The sequence below is a fragment of the Stegodyphus dumicola genome, chromosome 2 (genome assembly GCF_044657685.1).
Source record: "Stegodyphus dumicola isolate Sdum_Otavi_A_Nest chromosome 2, ASM4465768v1".
NCBI classification, from domain to species: domain Eukaryota; kingdom Metazoa; phylum Arthropoda; class Arachnida; order Araneae; family Eresidae; genus Stegodyphus; species Stegodyphus dumicola.
In genome coordinates this window covers 91728286-91751313 of record NC_140769.1, presented here as the reverse complement: position 1 = coordinate 91751313, position 23028 = coordinate 91728286, and the positions used below count along the sequence as shown (strand labels likewise).

The following is a 23028-nucleotide window of genomic DNA, read 5'->3' as shown; positions in this document are numbered from 1 at the left end:
AAGTCTTTAATCCGGACGTCCATAATTCGGAATGATCTATAATCCAGACCTCAAAGCTACAAACTTTCTGCGCATGTGCATAATATGTTTACACATGCATGTTTAATGTATAATGGACGGTATAAGCTAAGCTAAAATTATCTAATTATCTATTTCAGGTAATGTTACAGATTGCGTTGTTCCTTAATCTTCTAATTGGATCCGGCTTATTATTTTTTGCAGACTGTTAGAGCAATTTTATAAAAGTAAGCTTGAACTTTCGATTATGTCAAAAAGAATTTCCGATTCTGGAGCTGCCAAAGGATCTACAAAGCAAAAGCATGTTTCGACGATGTCCATCAAACAAAAAGTGAAATTGCTGAAAAAATGGATAAAGGCATATCCTTTGTTTCTCTAATCATTCTGAAATCTGTTTATCAATTTCACGCTGGTCTGCGGGGGGGAGAGGACGTCGCCGCGCAATGAACTGGAAGTTGATCTGACAGCACTATCCTTACCTTCAGGACAGATGTTTTTATTTTATTCGGCTTATAATTCCTTACTAAATGTAGTATTTCATCTTGATGTACTCTGTCTTTGATATGATTTAAATTCCTCATCATTATAAATACCACGAATAATCATCAAATAGTTTTCTGGTTGCAATTTTCTAATTTCGACTATGCGTAATGTATGCTTTATGCATGCACATGTTGAAAGAAATGTTTAATAAAGTAAACAAATAAATATTAAGCTTTTTTTTTTTGTAAATTTTGATACCCTTTAGATCATAATTACTCTTTATTTCATAAATTACGGTTTCATATTTTTAATTTTATAATTTCTGCATGCCATCTTGCCAGATTTCAATTGATGATCTATAATCCGGAATCGCTGAAGTCCCAACGAGTCCGGATTAAAGACTTTTGACTGTGACAGCATATTTTTTCCTTTATTTTAACTTGGAATCCATTTATGGGTACATCTCATATTAATTTAAAATGGTATTTTCTATCAATTTAAATTCATGTTTTCCTTTTTAATTAAATTTTGATTTAAATTCATGTTATTAGAAATTTAAATTCATTCATTAGAAAACTTTGCTACTTATCTTTTTTGCTTCATTCAATTTCTTAATACTGATATAAACAAATGCTTTCAAGTTTTCAACATGCATAATAAATGTTCTAAAATTCATGCAGCAGCTACCATCAGTATCTGCTGATTCAGTTCTCATCAATTAGTTACAATAGTTACTAGCATTAGTGGGATATTAATTTTAGGACATACTGCAGACAAATGAAATTGCAGATAGCAGTGATCACTATATAGAACAGGATATCCATATAACATATATAAATTTACAAAAGTATAATTTATAAATTTGGTACAATAAGTCATTATCAACATTAATAAATAATATTAATAAAATATACTCTACATTACATATTTCATAAATTGTACTGTTAATATAATAATACAAAATCTGCTCTCCAAAAGAGCAAGCTTTTTCGTAACTGTTATATTGTATAATCATCAAATTAAATTAATGTTGTTTTTCCAATGTATATTTGGAAATTGGTAAAATTTTTATATTAGCTTACATAAAATAAATATCAAGTTCTTTATTTTATACAGACAGACAAAGACACTGATTAATCCTTTTTATTTTTTATATCTTTAAATATTTTAAAAACACTGCTTAGGAGTAATAAAAAGCAGTTCTAAACTATATATTTATTTAAAAAAATAATGTGCTATCCTATGGTTCCTGAAGCTTCTAAGGGATAATTGCTTTCATTCTAGGAATGCTTATTCCTTCTTGATTTATCTACATACATACACAATATGGAATCTGGATGCTCAACAACCAGAATATTCTGTTATTCAGATGTTCCATAAAACTTTTTATATTTTTTTGAGAAATTTTGTTTTTCTTGCATACCACAGGAACACAGAATATGATACTCAAGAAAAAGCAATACTGCCTTAAATAAATTTTCATCCTAATAAAAGATAACTGAATTCTTACAACTAAAATGAGTGACTACTTTTTGATGTGCTGAGGTACGAATTTTTTAACTGCTTGGTTAATAATTCCTGATAAAAGCCTCTGTCAAAAAGTTCTCACCTCAAAACATCAAACACCCCTTGCTCGTTTTAGGAGATTATAATAAGAATTCTGTTGTCATTCTTTTCTTTTCATCGATTAGCTATGAAACAGCACATATTTTACTGAAATTTATTTTCTCATCTATTAATAACATTTGTAGTTTCATACTTAAAGTACTCCTTCCAGATATAAACTACTGGGTATATATAAATTTCCCTGCCAATGTGGTTTAATTTACATTGATAAAAAAAAAAGTCAAGTTTAAAATAGTCAACTTTAAAAAGTCAACTTTTTCAAAGTCAGCTTTAAAATTTCGTGCTAAGGAACATGAGGCATATGTTAGGGAAAAAAATATTTATATAAATACTCTATTGCCCAATACTGTTGGTCATAAAAATCACATTTTCCAGTTCTTAGCAGCAAAAATTATTCAAAAATTGGTTTTCTAGAGGAGTTTCACATTCATAAAAATCTTTCAGTACTAGTTAACAATCCCAATTCCAATCTGTCTTGACCCCAGTTTCAAGGAAATTATTTCACAGTTATTTTTATTGTTCATCTATGGAAGGTGGCAGTAAGTTAACTTCCTTCCACTCTTTTATTGCTCAAGCATAAGCTTCTCTTCCATCATTTGTATTTTTTCAGCTGAAGAGGGTTCTATTTTAAATCATCAAAAACAATCTCGCAATTTTTTTAATATATGCTGATTCTTGTGCCTTAATTCCTCCAATAATAAAAACTGTTAGTCATAAGAAAGGTTAGAAGAGGATGTGTCCGCAGATATTTTTTTTTTAAATGCCTGGCATATTTTATGGTGAACTACCTAATTTCATGATGGTGAAAATTGCAAATTTGAAGGTTTTTCAGATATAACAAGTAAAAAGCTAAATTTTCCAATTAATGGAAAGAAGGTAAAAGAAAAATTAAATGAAAAAGATATAATATTTGAAATATGGAAAAAAAAAAACCACCCACATCTAGTGATATGGTATTAACGGAAAAGAATCAAGAAATTTTCTAATTAGTGGAATTTGTGATGAAATGCAAAATGAAGATGATATAACTGAAGCCTTCATTGCAATGACAATGCCTCAACCAACAAGCAGTTAATAGATGACGAAATTTGTAGTATTATTTAAAAACCAGTAAATATCATCAACACCTGTGAAGAAAGCGACAAAGAGATCTTTGACAATACAAAAGAATTCAAATGTTTATTTAATAGAAATTCTTAACATGACAGTTACATAAAATAAATAACACAAATCTGTAACTTAACAAGAAATCACTTATCTCTGAGTGTGAACAAAAAGTTTTAAAATATAAAGACACTATTTAACAACTTGTATTAAAAGAAATGCTTAATAAAATAAAATAAACATTACTATTCACTTTTGTTTTCAAAGGGGAGTAAATTTTGATTTCCTCAAGTTTATAATAAAAGCTTTATTATTTCACAAACAACCATTTCATATTTGTTATTTTCTAAGGCACTTATGCATCATCTCGTCGACTGAGAAACTGCCACCAAGCAGTGAAATTAAAATTTAGTCCAGTTATCCATAAGAATGGCATAATAACATCTCCACTTTCATCTGATTTTCTATAAGCCACATTTGTTTTTATGAATGAAGGTGGAAATCAATTGTTATTTCTACATTTTTTAAGTGATTAAAACTTGAAACCTGCCCTCTGTAAAATAACAAGAAGTGGATTAGTTTCAAAGTTATGGAATCCTACCATCAAAAACTGTGCATTAACAAACAGGATATGGTCAGCTGAATATGGCTGACAAAACAATAATAGATTGGAATAGAGACTGGTAAGAAGTTTGTACTCATAATGTTCTAAACACAGCTTCCAATAAAATTGGAGCACCTAACTAGAAGAAACAAGCAAAAGAACTTCACAATGTGGAAAAATGAAGTTTTGATGTTTATTGTTTATTTTGACGTTCAGCGGGGCATTTCTTCCATTCTTACCAGAGCCTCATGGAATCCAATTTTGGACCTCACATTTTAAAGTCCATTACTTGTGAATCATCTTTGAGGATGGGAATTCTTGGAAAATTTGCATTTCTCCCTTGCGGCTGCTGCTGGAAATGCTAAAATTCAATGCTATATAGTCCTGTGGTAGAAGTCAGGAAGGTGTGTGTGTGAAAGACCATTGTGTATCCTCCCGACATCCTGGTTATCGATGTGGCCAGTAACCATGGTTATTGATGTGGCACGTAACCATGATTCTCTTCAGCATGGTATTACGATCTGATATATGCAATCCTGACATGGAAATGAGCTATCAAAGATTATAATGGAAATAGGAATCTAACTGAATGCCTCAAACATCATTTACAAGGTGTGTCTACAGCCAAGTACTTGTCGACACACCTGTCAAATGAATCGCCCATTATCCAACTCGTATCTTCTTCATGCTGTGTGTTTTCCTCACATGCCATAGGTTGACATATTCTGTTCATCGGTTTTGTAAAGTTCAAGGAAAGCACCTATTAGTTTATGTTTAATTTGCAGCATATATGCTCTTTTGGTATGGAACCAAGTTTCACCCTACGCCAAAACTAGCAACATCACCCCAAATTAAAATTCAATGAGAACTACAATAAAGTAAAAAAAGAGGCATCAGTTCCTTCAGATCTCTCTAGGAATGACTGGTGTAACTTCACCAACTTTCATGTTTCAATGGTAGACAACTTTCTTGGTCAACAGAATTAATACAAAAGTACCTTTCATAATTTCTACATGTCTTCTTACTAGATTTAAATTAACGATCTAAAATCCAAAATTTTCAAAATCCATATTTATTAAAGTCCCAACAATTCTAGATGTCTGAGTTTGTACTATATATATATATATAGTACAAACTCAGAGAATATACTATAGTACAAACTCAGAGAAAATACTCAGAGAATTCACACACACATATATACGAGTATATATGTGTGTGTGTGTGTGTGTGACATATATATATATATGTGTGTGTATATATACAGTCAAAAGTCGTTAATTCGGACACCCATAATCCGGAATGATCTATAATCCGGACCTCAAAGCTACAAACTTTCTGCGCGTGCGTCACGTGTGCGCATAAGACCTTTACGGCTGCGAATATGCATTTGCGCATGCGCATAAAACGTTTACGCATGCGCCTTTAATGTATAACGGACGGTATAAGCTAAGCTAAAATTATCTAATTCAGTTAATGTTGAAGATTGCGTTGTTCCTTAATCTTCTAATTGGATCCAGCTTATTATTTTTTGCAGACTGTTAGAGCAATTTTATAAAAGTAAGCTTGAACTTTCAATTATATCAAATAGAATTTCCGATATATATTTGCTATGTAAAGGATCTAAAGTGAAAGTATGTTTCGAAATCTGAAATCTGTTTATCAGCGGCGCGCAATAAATTGGAAGTTGATCTGTCAGCACTATCCTTATCTTCAGGGCAGATGTTTTTATTTTATTTAGCATATAATTCCTTATTAAATGTAGTATTTCATCTCGATGTACTCCGTCTTTGATATGATTTAAAACAAGTTCCTCGTCATTATGATTCGTTTCCGATAGTGAAGAAAGTGACACAGAGATTATTGAAAACGAAAAAATTTCGATTGACAAATTAGTCGGTATTCTCGACACAGCAATCATAGGACTTGAACAACGGAACTTTGTAACTAAACAAGAAATTATGTCTGTTTAATAGAATTAAAGAGAAAGTATTATCACATGAAATGAAGCAACTTAAACAACTTACATTGAAAGAAATGTTTAATAAAGTAAACAAATAAATATTAAGCTTTTTCTTTTTGTAAATTTTGATACCCTTTAGATCATAATTGTTCTTTATTTCATAAATTACGGTTTCATATTTTTAATTTTGTAATTTCTGCATGCCATCTTACCAGATTTAAACTGATGATCTATAATCCGGAATCTCCGAAGTCCCAACGAGTTCGGATTAACGACTTTTGACTGTATATGTATATATATATATATGTATGTGTGCGTGTTGTGAACCGATTTCAGAATTTCTTATGGACAACCCATTAAAATAACATTGAAAATGCAAAGAAATTTTCTTAAATGATATTTACAAGTGTGAAAGAATTCAAGCCAATAACACAGGTCACATTTATGCGACTTCTGTATGTTGATATGGTAAACAGAAATTTATTAAAAACTTTGATATATTTAGTAATAAATTAAACCTTATATTCTTATAAATGAAATCTTCTTTCCTCCCATCTTGTAATTAGAAACTAATTACCCCAGAAATGCATCAGTTTTTTCAGTTAGATATTCTTGGAAAACTTGTGTTTGTTTTAAAATGAGTAAATTAACTTGCTCATAATCATTTCATATGTGATATTAACTAGTCTGCAGATCTGTAGGCTTATGAAGAAAAGTTTAAGAAAATATTTATTTACAGTATAAACAATATTAACACATTGACTGCCGCATGTATTTTATGCGGTTTGCCTATGGCAGCAACTTGAATTTTTTAAAATGTGATGTATATTATGTTGACACATTATCTAAGAAGATAAAATGAGTTATATAATCGTGCTTAAAGCATTTTTCATGATGGGGATCACCGGTGATCCCAACCATTTTTACGATTACTTTAGACCAGCAGTTCTTAACCTTTTGACTAACGCGTACCATCTAAACAAAAATTGAAAACCTTTAGTACCACAACTATAAAGTACTACTACCACCACCACTCTTGAATAAAGCTCAGATCGCATAAATTTACGGTTGTTAGAGAAAAAACTCAATCAGGATGTTGGGGTTGTAATTTTTGAATTTAATAGTTAAAAATACTTTGCTTTTTTGCATACCACCTATTTTTCTCTTGCGTACCACCAGTTGAGAACTCCTGCTTTAGACCATTTTTACGATTTATTATTCTTCAAACCATTATAGTAACAATGGTATTATTTAAAAATTTATCAGTATCGATATTTACTATAATTATGAATTTTTACTATTAGTCGCGTTGCTGGCGGCTCCATGGCACTGCAGCTAAGTCGAGTGCCAAAATTTTAAATATTTTCACCTTAAATTTTAAGAAACTTGGCTATTACTTCAAAAAAAAAAAAAAAAAAAAAAAAAAGGAATTGAGGAAGGAATAAATATTCAATAAATGAGAAAAAATTTTTTCTACAGGCTATATTTTCAAAATTTAGAAATTTAAATGGTGTTAAAATTTTAACTTCAATACTTTAAAAACTTTTCAGTAACATACATATATGAAAAACATTAGGAAATTATACTATAAATGTTAATTAAATTATTTATATTTACATACCTGCAATGCTAGCAACAGTTAAATCCCTTAGAGCATTGTAGCCAGTGCTTTCAGATTTAACCAATGTTCGCAGACCATGAAAGGCATAAAAATATACAAAGTTGGAACAGCATAAGCTTGTTAGAACAGGCTCCAAACCACGGTATAAACTTAATCTGAAATAATTTTCATTAAATTACATACTTCAAAATTAACATAAAGTGTTAATAATATAATATAGAAATAATTTTCATTAAATTACATACTTCAAAATTAACATAAAGTGTATTTTAAAATTAAAATCCACACAAATTTTATTTTCACATAAAGCTAAAGAAATGAATCTGAATTAAGAGCAAGTAAAAAGCAATAAAGCACCATATAATAAAATACAAATTTCAACTGTAAAAGATGAAATTCCAAATTTCAAATAATAAATTGCATTTTAAAATTAATTTTGGTACTTTCCGATTACCCACGTCCCCTCCAAAAAATTGTGGACTGATTTTTGCCAAGCTAAGACGCAAAAGATAACAGCCATTTTCAAAAATGGTGTCACCCTAAGAATTACATAAAACAGCAATCAATTAACAATATTAAAAATGCAAGAAACCTCCATAATTTTTCAGCACTGCTCTTCCAATGTACACAGTGATCTGTTTCAGCTTCAAAAAACATCAGAGAATTGTATAAATAGGATTATAGATCATCAGTTTAAATCTGGTAAGATGGCATGCAAAATTATAAAATTAAAAATATGAAACCGTAATTTATAAAAATAATGAGCAATTATGATCTAAAGGGTATCAAAATTTACAAAAAAAAAGAAGCTTAATATTTATTTGTTTACTTTATTAAACATTTCTTCCAACGTGCGCATGCGTAAAGCATACATTACGCATAGCCGAAATTAGAAAATTGCAACCAGAAAACTATTTGATGTGTATTCGTGATATTTATAATGACGAGGAATTTGATTTAAATCATATCAAAGACGGAGTACATCGAGATAAAATACTACATTTAGTAAGGAATTATAAGCCGAATAAAATAAAAAATCTGCCCTGAAGATAACGATAGTGCTGACAGATCAACTTCCAGTTCATTGCGCGCCGCAACGTTCCCTCAACCCTCCCTTCCCCGCACAGAGCAGCGTGAAATTGATAAACAGATTTCGGAACAGTTAGATAAACAAAGGATATGTCTTTATCCATTTTTTGTAGCAATTCCACTTTTTGTTTGATGGACATCGAAACATACTTTCGCTTTGTAGATCCTTTGGGAGCTCCAGCATCGGAAATTCTATTTGACATAATCGAAAGTTCAAACTTACTTTCATAAAATTGCTCTTACAGTCTGCAAAAAATAATAAGCCAGATCCAATTTGAAGATTAAGGAACAACGCAATCTGCAACATTAACTGAAATAGATAATTAGATAATTTTTGCTTATACCGTCCGTTATACATTAAACTCGCACGCGAAAACATATTCCGCGCTTGCGGAGACGCATATGAGCAGTCATAAAGGTCTTGAGCGCACGCGTAAACGCCCATGCGCATGCGTAAACGCGCCGCATAGGCGTTTATGCGTGCGCTCAAGACCTTTACGACTATGCGCATGCGTCAACGCGGCGAATGCGCAGAAAGATTTTAGCTTTGAGGTCCGGTTTATAAATCATTCCGGATTTTGGGTGTCCGAATTAACGACTTTTGACTGTATATGTTCAAAATTTTAGCAAAATTATATGTGAAATTGTATTATTTTTTATTTTAGGTAAGAGATGAAGCTCTTTCAGAAAAATAAGAATAAGAAGGAAGTTTATTTAATATTGAGGTAAATGGCTATCTCGATAAATTGGCGAGATATCGCCAATCTGGCGATGGTTTCAGGAACTAATTTTTGTCACCAAATCTGGCAACCATTTGCCAACATTTTGGTCCGGTCTGTATATGTAACTGTGACCGTATCCAGCTGTTAGATGTAACTTTAACCATATATGCCTTCCAGAAATTTAGAGAAATGAATGGTATCAGAGATTTCACGGCAGCACGGGGAGGGGGGGGACTATAAAAGTCCGGATAGAGCATCTATTCTCAGTTTAGTTCAGCGTGAGTTCAGAGTTTTGAGAGGTCTCCGCAAGAGCTTTGTCTTTCTAGATGCACTTTCCATTGCGCTGTGTTTAATGTTTTAAATAGTTTGAAATGTAACTACTGATTGTACTCTTTGATACTGGGAAGAGCCGTATGAGTATTTTTGTGAAAAGTTCCAGAACTATGAAATGCCTCTTTTGGTAAAATAAATTTTATGAAACTATCATCAGTTTTGAGAGCATTCAATTCATTATGAGCCCGTAAGCACATAATATTATGCAGATGAATGAAAAAGCTAACTGATACAATGCCTTAATCAGCATTGTTTCAAGCAAATAAATAAAACATATTATTATATGGATAAATGATAAAGACCAGCTGGTACAATACATAAATTTAGGACTGTTGCATGTGTGTAAGCATGATTTGTTTTGATTACAATATTAACACGGTTTGATAGCAGCTGAAATGCAGGATAACCCCCCCCCCCAAAAAAAAGTTACTAGAAATACTGTACAATATTTATTAACAAAATTAAAATGCCTTTCTTGTTGCATGTATATATGTACACTGGTGTGAAAAACGTAAGCAACAGGTGTTCTTTTTGCCATAATTTCACGAGAAATCATCTGAGAGACATGAAATTCAGAAAAGAGAGACAGCATTTAGCACTTAAACGATGACGAAAGCATAGATGCGGATCAATACATAACAGTATGGAATTACACAAAAAAGGCTTTATTGAACTCATAGTATCGTTACACACGTGTTACGAAGAACACAGAAAATATATAAATCAAATATATTTAAAACAGTTCGTTCAGTTGCGGGCCTGCCTCTACCCGAGGCTGGGTGCATTATGAATAAAGACAAAAAAAATTCTTAATAAATCATTCTTTATTTCCATCAAAACAGTATCACTCTTCCGAGATCAACTTTCGTTCGTCCACAAGCAAAACATTCGAAAACACTCAGCACGCAGGCTGACGTCACAAACAGCAGCGCCTCGCGCCGGTTATTACTTCAGTTCATTTCACAACAACACGATTATCTGCACAAGAACAACATGCCAATACTCCTCAGTATGGGATATGCCCTCCCCTTACTGCAATGGTTGTTTCTCACCATCTTTCAATATTCAGCACCAGATTGTCCTATGAGGTAAGAGTGCCCATTCCTCAATCAGCATCTGTTTCAGTTGTTGGGTTCCCCGGAGAATGTAATCGTGCCACAAGGTGTCTCTCCAAAGCATCCTACACATGTTCTATGGAATTTAAATCAGAGGAGTACACTGGCCAATCAAGTCGAGAGATATCTTCACTTTCCAGTAGCTTCTGAATAGCAGGAGTCCAGTATGGCCGTACATTGTCATCCATAAAAACGAAGTCTGTTCCAATGGCAGCTCGGAACAGCCGCACATAGGGATCAGCTCCTGACAATAACGATCTCCTGTTACAGAAACTCTATCAGAAACATTGGGCTCTGTCCACCGGTTCAGCATAATGCCTCCCCAGATGAGAACTCAGGACCACCATAAAGGTCTCTTTTTGTGATGTTACTCGGATAAAACCGTGTTCCGACCTAACTCGGGCGTTGATAATAGCGTACGGCACTAAAACAACTCTCATCCGTAAAGAGGATATGACTCCACTGATGAGATGTCCAGTTTTTGTGCTTTTTGCACCACTCTAATCGGTGGCACCAATGACCAACTTTCAAAGGGATGCAACTTTCAGGACAGCGGGTGAATAAGCCACCTTTGTGAAGGCATCTGGACACAGTAAACCATGACACTTGCCGCTCCGATGCTGTAGACAGTTGCTGTGCTATGGCGCTTGCTGACTGGTTTCGGCTCTTTTCACTTGCAAGATGATATATCAGTCATTCACTGCAGTTGTTTTCCTGAGGCAGCCACCATTAACCTTTCTAATAGCTGTACCTATGATTCAGAAGGTTTTTCAAGCCTGCGAAATGACACTGTTGTTGATTCCGAACACTTCAGTTGCATTGGTCATACCACGCCCCTTCCTCCAGGTTTCTGGTCATTCCTCCAATCTGTGAAGTCATCCAGGCGATTTCTTCTAGCCAAATTTCATGAAGAACTCACTTGAACTTGCAGCGAATGTCTTTCATACTTGCCAACCTATGACACTCAAAAATCAGGAGATTTTTTTAAGAAATCAGGAGACTTTTCACAATGTTAAAAAGACTTTTTAAATGATAAAAATATAGTTTTTAATAATGAATTAACTTTAAATAGTTTCTAAGTCTTAAATGCAAGCAATACAAAAATACCTTAGACATAAAAAACATTTTTATTACTTGCATCGTTTAAAAAAAAAAAAAAGACACTTTAATCAGTTTTCATACAAGTGTTTTGAACAGGGGCAGATTTTGCTTTCGTTAAGAAAGAAAAAACTTCATAATTTTGTTCATAGCAATTGCGACATAGGCCTGCTTTCGCTAATAAAAGTTTTTCTAATGTGTCATCACTAATATTAGATCTAAATTTAGTCCTCGTTTTCGCAACAACACTGAAAATCCTCTCACACTCTGCATTACTATGGGGAACTGTCAAGATGGCCAACATAATTCTAGACAGTTCACTATATTTTAAAATTCCATCAGCACCTTTCAGTTTTCCAATTAAACTCCACTGGGTGTCAATCCTAGCTGATTTTATAACTTCATCCAAGTTTTCTAATTGTAAACTGCAAAATTGCGACTGCAGTATATCAGTAGCAACATCAATATCATCATCTTTCATGACTAAACGAAGTAACACGGGAACTCTGTTCAAAAAGTACCTTATATCAGAAAAAAATGCATTTGCTAGAGCAGAAACATCACAAACTTTAGCATGCAAAATCACTTCATCGTTGACTGGAAATTTATGTAGTATGTAATCACATACTCGACAGAAGTAACTTCTAACATGAAGATAAAACTTATTTTTGTCTTCTTCTGAAAGTTCTTCCACTACTTTTGTAGTTGCAGCTCCTATTACAAAATCTTCATCTTTCTTCTGATTTTCTATTTCACCATAAATCACATCATATATAGAATTACAAGACAAAACACAGACTGGTTTTACAAACTTTGATAAAATGTCTTTAAACAGATCATAAATCATTGATTGCAAAACATGAATTAATGGAATTCTGCTTTGTAGAATTGCGTTAAGAACATCGAATGATGGCAAAATGCATTGTAAAAAAAAAAAAGCAAAAAGCTTTGTTAAGGTCCGAAGAAAAAATCATAAATATTCATTCTTCACGAGATAAACTTACAGTAATCGGAAAATGTTTTGTGTGTTGAGCAATTTTTTTATTTTGAGAGAAATTTGTATCAGCTTTACGCTTATATTTTGCAGTATTATTTTGAGAACTGCCAGTTGAATTGCTGAATGATGCAGAAATTACTTTATTTTTCTCAAACCTATTTTTAACAATGGAAGAAGTAACTACATCTCCATTTACTTTAGGTACTTTATAACTTTCAATAAAGCCTTTTATCTTAACTCTCGAAGCATGCATTTACTTCTTCTTTAAAAAATGCAAGAAGTGGGTTCCATTGATCGAGGATTCTAGACAAGCATTTCTTTAAAGACAGCCAGCGAGTACACACATGTTTCAAAATTTTTCTCCTTTCAGTATTATGCAGCTGTTGGAACTGTTTTTAATTTTTTCCTTTCTTTTAGAACTCCTTTCAAGATAAAAATAAATATCAACAATGTGTTCATCCACATTTATTGGTAAAGAAGCTGCCCCCTTTTCAGCTGCTAAATTTAACAGGTGACAGGTGCACCTCATAATCTGCAAATCTGAATTTGCCTTTCTTAAGATGCCTGCAACACCAGTCTTCAAGCCTACCATTACTGGTGCATTATCGGCACCAAGTGCTAAGCAATTATCCAGAGGGACTGCATTTTCTTTTAAAGTTTTAATAATTAGCTGCGTTATATTAAAGCATGTCGAATGTCTTTCTAAAGTGGGGACAGAAAGTAAACTGCACTCAATTTCTGAAGACACTGGATTAAAAAAAGAAACAATAATTGGATACCGTTTTGGGCTAAATCGCAGAATAGGCTGCATCAGTGGATGCTGTGTTTACTTCTCTTATGCTTGGACACGCCTTTTTATGATGTAATATTGGTTACGCCTCTCCTTAAAAACAAGTTATAAGTATGCTATAGCTTCGTATTTAAAGAAAACTTAAACGAAGTTTTAACTGAGTTGAAATGGTAGGTTTATAATGTTCTGCGCAAGATTTTTTTAATTATAAATCTACTTTTGTGTGGTGTGTGGTAATGTTAGCATTTAACGCAACGAATTATCTCTGACAAACGTATTATTAATATACCAAATGATTTTCTGACAAATGTATTATTAAGATACCAAAGAAAACGATCATTACCAAACGATTGAAAATATTGAATGCATGAGTTAAAAATTATAACCGTAACTTCTGAAAATACAGAAAAGAATTCTTTTGCTTAAAGAATGTTTTGATTATTGATGAGTGTGTCAAAATCGGTGCTTACTGCAGAATGGATGAGTATCTGAATCTGGATTTTTTTAATCAGTTGGAGCGAAGAGGCATAAAGAGCATTATTGAGTGGTGTATGGAGAAAAGTTTGATTGCAATATCGTATAGTAAGTGCCCAATTTGTGGAACAAATATGAAACTAGTAGAGAGACGGTTTTGAGACGTATAGACGATTTTGAGTGGTGCGCAATGCCGAGTTTGTGCAACCCTGAGATGTTTTTTTAAGTGAAAATTGATCGATGTGCACATGGGCAAAGCCAATGCTGTGCGCGATGACGAGTTTGTGCAATTCTGGGATTTTTTTTTTAAGTGAAAATAGATCGATGTGCACATGGTCAAAGTCAATGTTGTGCGCAATGCTGAGTTTGAGCAATTCTGATTTTTCTTTTAAGTGAAAATAGATGGATGAGCACATGGACACCGAGTTTGTGGAATTCTTTGATGTTTTTCGAGCGAATACTGATCATTGTGTAGAAGAGAAAACGAGGTTGTGTGTGATGCTGAGCAGTAATGTAACTTTATTTATGTGCAATGTTTAACATATCATTAGTGTATTTTAAATTTGTATTGTTGTTTTAATTGTGAATTATATTTAAGACGTCATTTTTTATTTAAATTGTATTTTTAATTTTTTGGCTTTGATATGTTTATAACGCTTTCCGACTTACGACATATATCGATAGCCCGACGATCTACTCAACAGTAGAAAAACTGTTAACTTTAACTCTTGAAGGAACGTTTACCTCATATTTTAATACGCAATGTTTGGTATCGTAATTGCACTTGATAATATGAGTTCATTGATAATATGTGTGTGTGTGCGTATGTGAAGCATTGCTTAGTGTTCCAAGTTTGTAGTATTTATTTTATTATATTATTTTCTTTCATTCTGAGAAATTAGATTTTTTTATTTATTAATGCGTAGAATTCTAGCATGACTACACAGAATATGACGTGATTTAGGAATTTTAGAAACTGATATGAAAGCTGTGTAATGATGTTCATATGCAATAAAAAATATTCTTCTTTTTTTATTAATGTAAAGTTTAAAATTTTTAGAAATAATGAAAATTGTCTAATTATTGGTATGCAAGGAATTATGTCGTTACGTAGCAAGAAGGTAATTTGTAAAAATGATAAAATTGAAATGTTATACAATATGAATTTAAATTTTAAAAAAATATTATTTTATTTGTATAAATAAAAAAAATTAATAATAATAAAAATAATTTAATAAAAATCTTTGAAAATATTGAAGCTCAACAAGTATTAGAGACTAGAGACTGCGACGTTGTTTATCCTTTTAATAATTGGTAGAATTCGCTCACTGTATCATGGTAATTTTAAATATAAACAATTTATTATACTTATTATCAGTAACGCCTAAGCTTAAATGTTATAAATGTAAATTAAAAGTAAAGAATTTGATATTAATTTACAATAATAAACAATTTATTATTGTTATTTTTAAGAGAAAATAGAAAGTACATATAGTGTAAATGCGAGACTACATTGTGACGTCATAAGCTAAGTCCCACCCATTTATGGACGTCACACAGCTCCTCCTACTGAACTTTGTTGATGCAGCCTATTCTGCACTTTTACCCAGTTTTGAATTGGTATTATTGCTTCCATCCGCAGAGAGGCAGAACGGAGCTGTTTTAATGCAATCAATAACTGAAGATTTACTTTTCAAACTCATTTCTTTAACAATTGCACCTGTTTTGGTCCTTGCACTTGAGTATTTCTTAGCGATTTCACTATCGGGAAACATTTTTCTAAATAAAGCTGCAGCGTGATCCGATGCATTCAGTGGCAGGTTGTGCTCCAGTAAAAAGGCAGAGAACAGACATTCTGCATTAATCACTTTTTGGTCTTTTGTTTCCGAAGAAAATTTTAATTTTTCGTTTTTTTCAAAACAACTCATGTTGTCCTTGTGTTTTTGTATACGCACATGTATGAGAACATCTGCCCTTCCACAATGAGAAATCGAAAAATCGCAACGACAGATGGTACACATCGCAAATTTATTACATTTCCTTGAGGAAATAATGGAAGGAAAGTCAACTGTGTACGATTTTTGAAACGTGCACGAGTATTTCACCTTTCTCGCAGACATAACAAAAGATGATAATTTCTAAAACTATTTCCCGAAGGCACTTGTACTCACACAACTCAGGACAATATGAACGAAAGAACATCCAAATAACGGCCAACGGCCTTGAGCTTGCTTTGTGCTCATTAGCTAATATATGTCAGATGACACGCAGTGGAGCTCGATGCCCATTGGAGAACTGGAGAACGACGTTTCTGGATACGTATGCTGTCACTCACAAAGCAGAAATTCTCATCTGATTCGCAAGGTTTTATTTTAGATATAATCTAGAGAAAATTCAATTGCTTTCAGACGTCCAAAATCACTTTTTTTTTTTTTTTTTTTTTTTTTTTTTTTTTTTTTTTTTTGTTCATATAACGAAGTATTAAGCCAAGTTCCATAAAAATCGTGAGAAATATTAAGAATAAGAAAGTCAGGAGAAATATATTGTAAATCGGGTTGGCGGGTGAGCGGTCGAAAATCGGGAGAATTGGCCAACTCTGGTCTTTAATTACGTTTCCGTCCTTCCTTTTATTTTAGACTTGAGTTGAGCGTGCTGACCGCACGTGTTTTGCGTACGCTCACGTCGCCTGTGATGTTTTGTTCCTAATATTTGCATACGCAAGACCTTTCTACTGAATTGCGTGTTCATTGTAATGATCGCAAGAATCCCTTTTCTGCAATTTCATGGCTATCTGATTAAAATTTACATTGTTGCTTAAGTTTTCCACACCAGTGTATTACATTACTAAATAATATTTATACTTTGCTGGACATGTGCATCAAAACTCCTATAATCCCAATTCAAATATTTAAGTGTACAAGCAAATAAACCATCATATTATTATGCAGAAAAACTGATAAAGATCACCTAAAATGATACACAGATATAATACTGTAATAAGCAAATGACCAAAACATATTATTATCCAGATGACTGACAACGACTAACTGATACAATACATAAATTTAATTAGGACTGCTGTGAGTGAGTCGCTTAAATTGCGACGGAGCCACCGGAGAATATAATTTTTAGCAATAATATTATATTAAAAATTACTTATTATATTTCTTAAAATTAGAGATAAATTTTTAAAAAAAAGGACAAAAAAGAAAATCTGAGAGGTTTCAGATTTTAAATTACGTCCAAAGAGGCGTTTTATTAGCATTTTGTGTGTTACCTTTACTTATTTAATATCTTGTTCTTTGCACTTAAACCATAAAATTCAGTTCAAGATAAATATCGCAAAATAATTTTAAATGGAGCATATCTTTAGCATTTCTGATACACAGTCTCACACGCTGGAGATAAAAATGATTTTCTGTACAACATTGCCATGGCTTGCTTTGAAATCGTATAATTTGTTAATCAAAAATTCGTTAAAGTTTTACAAAATAGGAAATCGATAATGAAACAAATTTCAAATTTGGGCTTTCAGACGCCTATATTCACAGTAGGAATTACGTCATTCAAAATTGGATGGCTCGAGGTACAGTTGTTTTATCACTATGCGATAAACATACATACTGTTGAAACTAAATAACGTTTGCATAATCCGAGTTCAGAAAACAAAACATTTATTTTACATATTTTAAAGAAATAACGTTCTGAAACAACATGTTTCATCTACACAATCAATCGACGCTCTCACCAGAGCATTACGCCATCAAACTTGGCACACATCCAAAAGTTCAAATTGAAGAATTACAGAAGCGTTGTTGCCACACAAGAAAAAACATATAGTTACAACTTCACACAATAATAAAACAAAAACACACTTTTGAAAAATAGACAATAATAATAAAAATAGTAATAATAAAATTCTTAACAATATTTTCTAGATTAGGCAACATCCTCCCCCCTTTATGAGTCAGTGGCAAACGACTCAAAAACATATGTTATCCTATTAAAAAGATCTAGTACATTAGGCTTCTTAGGCCCATATCACACGGCGTTTGTTTCACACGAACAACTGTTTGGGACAATTTTTCTGCCTGGTTTACTATTGAAAGAAAGACGTGCGACTTTTTTCTTCCTTTCGAAAAAAGTTGCAAGTTGTTCGTTTTCAACCAATCAGCTATCAGCGCCGAATGCTGTTAGCTTGTTTGTAATGGAGAACCAGTTTCCCCTGTGTTAACTCCAAAGCGACCTGTGGTGATTGGCTGTTGTAACAAAGCAGAAAAACAGTTGTTCTTTCCAAACAGTTGTTCTTTCGAAACAAACCGACGTGTGATAGCAGCCTTAATAAGCCGTCCTGACGACGTAAATTTCTGTTTTATATGCTGTACGTCAGTCTGATCGTTTTTCTTATCGTCGTTAACGTTAGGCTCTTCAACTAAATAATTTTCACCTAGTTGTATCTCTAGTGGATAAATACGCTGAACGGGCCTTATGAAAATCCCATTCTGAGTTTTTAGTTTAACTGTTCGAATTTTGCCATCCCGACCAGGAATTTTCTCTATAATTTTACCCAAAGGCCAATACAAGCGTTTTTTGAAATCATCGCCTATTAAGACTATCTCCCCAATTTTAGGCAACAGGGTTACTTTAGTTTGTGGTTGTTTCATTATTAATTGCCCCAAATATTCTTTTCGGAAACGGTTCCTTAAATCTTTAAGAAGTTTCGTGCGGTATTTAATTCTTCTCAAAAAATGCTGAGAGTCAATTTTATCTATATCTGCTACATTCGAAGTACAATTTTCAATTAAAAACATTGACGGAGTTAAAGGGATAGCATCTACAGAGTTCTCCGAAATATATGTTAAAGGTCGAGAATTAATTACCGACTCACAATCGCAAATTAAGGTTTCCAGTTCTTCATAAGATAAAACCGATTTTCCCAAAGAACGTCTTAAAAGTTCTTTAACCATGCGAACTAGCCGTTCCCACCAACCTCCCCACCAGGAGGCTGTTGGTGGATTGAATTTCCATACTATTCTCTTTATTTTTGCCTCATTCTATATTATGTCCCAGTTAAGTTTAGACATTTCGTTATACGTTCCTCGGAAGTTAGTCCCATTGTCAGAATAAATAGTTCGTGGTCTGCCACGTCTGGCTATGAATCGTCTTAAAGTCAAAAGAAAAGATTCTGTTGATAACGAAGTCACCACTTCTAGATGGATTGCCCTGTACACAGCGCATGTGAAGAGTGCCATCCAAACCTTCTTACCATCTTTCAAAAACAATGGGCCAGCTAAATCTACTCCCAAAATTTCAAAAGCCCTATAATCTCCTACGCGATCTTCAGGAAGAGGAGTCACTTCGCAAGACATCGGTTTCGCTTTATATCGTTGACATATTACACACCCTTTTAACACATTACGCACAGTTTTACGTTGTTTTAGTATCCAGGATCTTTCTCTTAAAATAGATTGAAGCATTTGAGTTCCAGCATGACAATGTTTCTTATGAACTGACTCAATTAACAATATAGTAAAGATACATTTACTCGGTAACAAAATTGGTGTTAAAAATTCAGAATTGTCTTTACGTTCCAATATTCTAGTTTTAACTCTTATAATATTTTCATTATCAATGAATACATCAAGTGGATTAAGAGCTCCAATGTCAGAGAAATTTGAGCTTTGAACCAACCGAATCAAAACTTTTTCGGAATTTATGATTTCAGCAACAGTTAGTTTAGATTCTTTACACAAATTTGACTTCTTCCTTCAGTTAGAAATAAAACGTAACACCCAACCGGTTACACGAATAATTTTCTCATAATCAGAAACTCTTTCTGCATACCAAGGAGTGGTATCCTCTGAAAAGTTAACATTAATAAGTTTTACCTTCCTCTTTTCCAAGTCAGCTTCACTCGGCTGACAAACAATATTGGTACGCCAAAATTCAGGGCTTTCTCTTAGCCAGAGAGGTCCCTTAAACCACTCCGAGTTAATCATTTGAGCAACCTCGAGCAGAGCAACCTCGAGATAACACATCTGCTGGGTTCATATTACCAGGCACATGCCTCCATGATTCAGGTTTTGTCAACTTAGTAATTTCTTTAACACGATTGCTTACAAAGTTGGACCAATTACCAGGATTTCTGATCCACCATAATGCGACTGTGGAATCACACCACAAAGTTACATTTATATCAAAATCATTAAGAGCTTTACAAACAGAATATAATAATCGGGATCCAATGCAACAGGACATTAATTCCAATCTAGGAATCGTCAAATTCTTAATAGGAGCTACTCTAGATTTTGCTCTTAAGAGAGTAATTTTTACACTGCATGAATCAACACTTCTCGCGAAAATACATCCTGCATAAGCATATTTGCAGGCATCGACAAATACATGCAATTCAACTGTTGCAAAGGTTCCAATGAATCGGGGTATTGCCACATTTTTCAACAAAAATATATCAGATAACCACACAAAAAATTTACTTACAAAATCATGAGGCAATACCTCGTCCCAAGAAAATTTCAACTTCCATGTTTCTTGTAACAAAAGTTTTGGAAGCAAAGTTATTGCTGCAAGTATTCCAATTGGATCAAAAATTGATTGTACAATAGACAGAATCAGTCTCTTAGTTACCTTAGTATCACAAGTTATCATATTTACATTTATGTTACACCTTAAAGTATCATTGTCTAAATTCCACAATATTCCTAAAAGAGGTGTGTTCCCAGAATGTTTTGTAATATATTTGGAAGCAACATTGCTCTCCCATCCCCTTAAATTAAATCTGCCTCTCGACATAAGACTTTTGGCCTTTTGAAGTAAATCCTCTTGTTCCTCAATATTGTAAACACCCGTAATACAATTATCTACATAGAACGAATTTTTTAATTTGACAGCCACATCTAAAAAGTCAGGTGGACAATTATTCAAGAGATATTTAATAGACGCACCTAGTAGATAAGGGCTGCAGGAAACCCCAAAAACTACTCTGCAGTGCCTATACACTATTTCTCCCTCATCACTTGGATAGAAAAATCGCAAGTAATCTCTATCCTTCGGAGAAATTCCTAACTGCAAGAATGCTTTCTCTATGTCTGCACTCAGACCAATAGGAAAAAATCTCATTCTGTCTAAAATATCAGGGACTAATTCTATTAAATTAGGTCCTTTCAATAAACACTGATTCAAAGATGGTTTTCCCTTTTCACAAGATGAAGCATCAAAAACGGGTCTTACCTTAGTGCTTTCACTATTCATCTTAATAACCGGTCTGTGTGGTAAAAAGTGGCATTTATTGTTTAATTCCTTTTCCGGAACCTTTTCTATAATATTTAAATTTTCCCACTCTCTAAACACTTCTTGATATTCCTTCAAAGAATTATTTTCTTTTGCCCTCTTTATCATTTTTTGATGACGTGTCAAAGTAATGCTTTTATTATCTGATAAATTGGTAGATCGCATTTCCAGGGTAATTCTAATTCATATCTACCATCGGGTCGAATAGATAATTTATTCTGAAAATCAATCTCGTAGTCGAAATGAAGATTTTTCGTTTTACTATTTTCCGTCGGGTCGGAAATACCCAAAACTTCAAGCTCCCATAAAGATTTCAAAGAAGCATTATTTACATGTAAGGAAAGACTTATTAGGGCATTATCCCTGACAGTATCATTTTCTTTACCCATAACCGTCCAACCCAGTTTTGTTTTGACTGCAGTTAAACCAGAGGGTAATTCTAGGTATTCGTCAGTTAACAGTTTACCAATAACATCTGCACCTATCAATAAATCAATTTCACTTTCCTCGCAAAATGTGTCACTGACCTCAATTTTCCTGCTTTTCAATTCCTCTATAATCTGAGCATTCTTGATTGTTGGAACAACACACATATCTTTTTTTCAGAAAAAGCTTCAAAACAACACCTAAAAGTGTTATCTAAACTGCTTATGTCAATAGCAAAAACAGAATGGGTTACAGGCGCAGTTTCCCTCCCCCCAAACAAACCATGAATTACTTTCTCCTGTCGAATAGGATCAGCCTTCATTCGCTTCATAATTTTCTCCCCAACGTATGATCGTTGGGATCCCGAATCCAAGAGAATCCTAATTTTTCTCTCTCGATCTTTAACTTTAATTAGAACACATAAAGTTTGCAAATAAACTTTCTCGCTCTTACTATTATTAGAAAGGGAAACATCCAACTTAGAGTCATTTTGTTATACAGAACTAACATTCTGAGGACACATAAATTTTATATGATCACAACTGCAAATGGGGCATTTAATATTGGCTTTACATTGGTTTTTTAAATGGCCAATTCTTAAACATGAAAAACAAACACCTTTCTTTTGTACAAGTTGCCTCTTTTCATTTAAGCTCATATTTTCAGCTTTAAAACACTTAGCACTCATATGAGGCTTACCACAAAATATACAAACATTTTGCTTACCTTTACTGGTTTCATTTGTACTTACCAGCGCGGCAGCTGTTGCTAAATCTGAATTACCTGAAATAACATTTTTATTAAGACGCTTAACAGAATGAGTAAATCCTGATTGTGCTAATCTAATCATTTCTTCCGATTCTACTTCATGCCTTAAAAAACACATTAGTTTTTCAAGCGTTCTTTCAGAACTCTTTTCCTGTCCCTGTTCAGAAGTTCGACTCCGCTCCCAGGCACGTAGAATATTCTCAGGTAGGCACGACTCCACTAAAGGTCCCAAGAAATCAGCAAACTTTTCCTTGGTGCGTCCTAAGCTTTCCACCGCTCGTAATTTACTTTCTATACTATCATAAAGTACTCCTAAGTCCGACGCCGTTCTGCCTGTTGTAGCATTCTTTGTAACAAGCACAAGCAAATCTCTTACATAGATCTGCACCAGAAGGTCTTCTCTACCAAATCTTTCTTTCAGCTGCTCGATAGCTTTAGGATTATTCGCGGCGGTAACAGGAAAACTGTTCAAAAGTTGAGCTGCCTTTGAGC

At 33.3% G+C, this 23028-nt stretch overlaps 1 protein-coding gene across 1 annotated transcript in view; it reads right to left on the bottom strand.

Moving 5' to 3' along the window:
• PMP34 (Peroxisomal Membrane Protein 34) overlaps positions 1-23028 on the bottom strand; it is a 90449-nt gene that overhangs the window by 33163 nt on the left and 34258 nt on the right. Inside the window, exon 4 of the mRNA XM_085810897.1 lies at positions 7417-7571. Within this exon, the coding sequence (XP_085667023.1) occupies positions 7417-7571 (155 nt within the window). The remainder of the gene's footprint in view (positions 1-7416; positions 7572-23028) is intronic.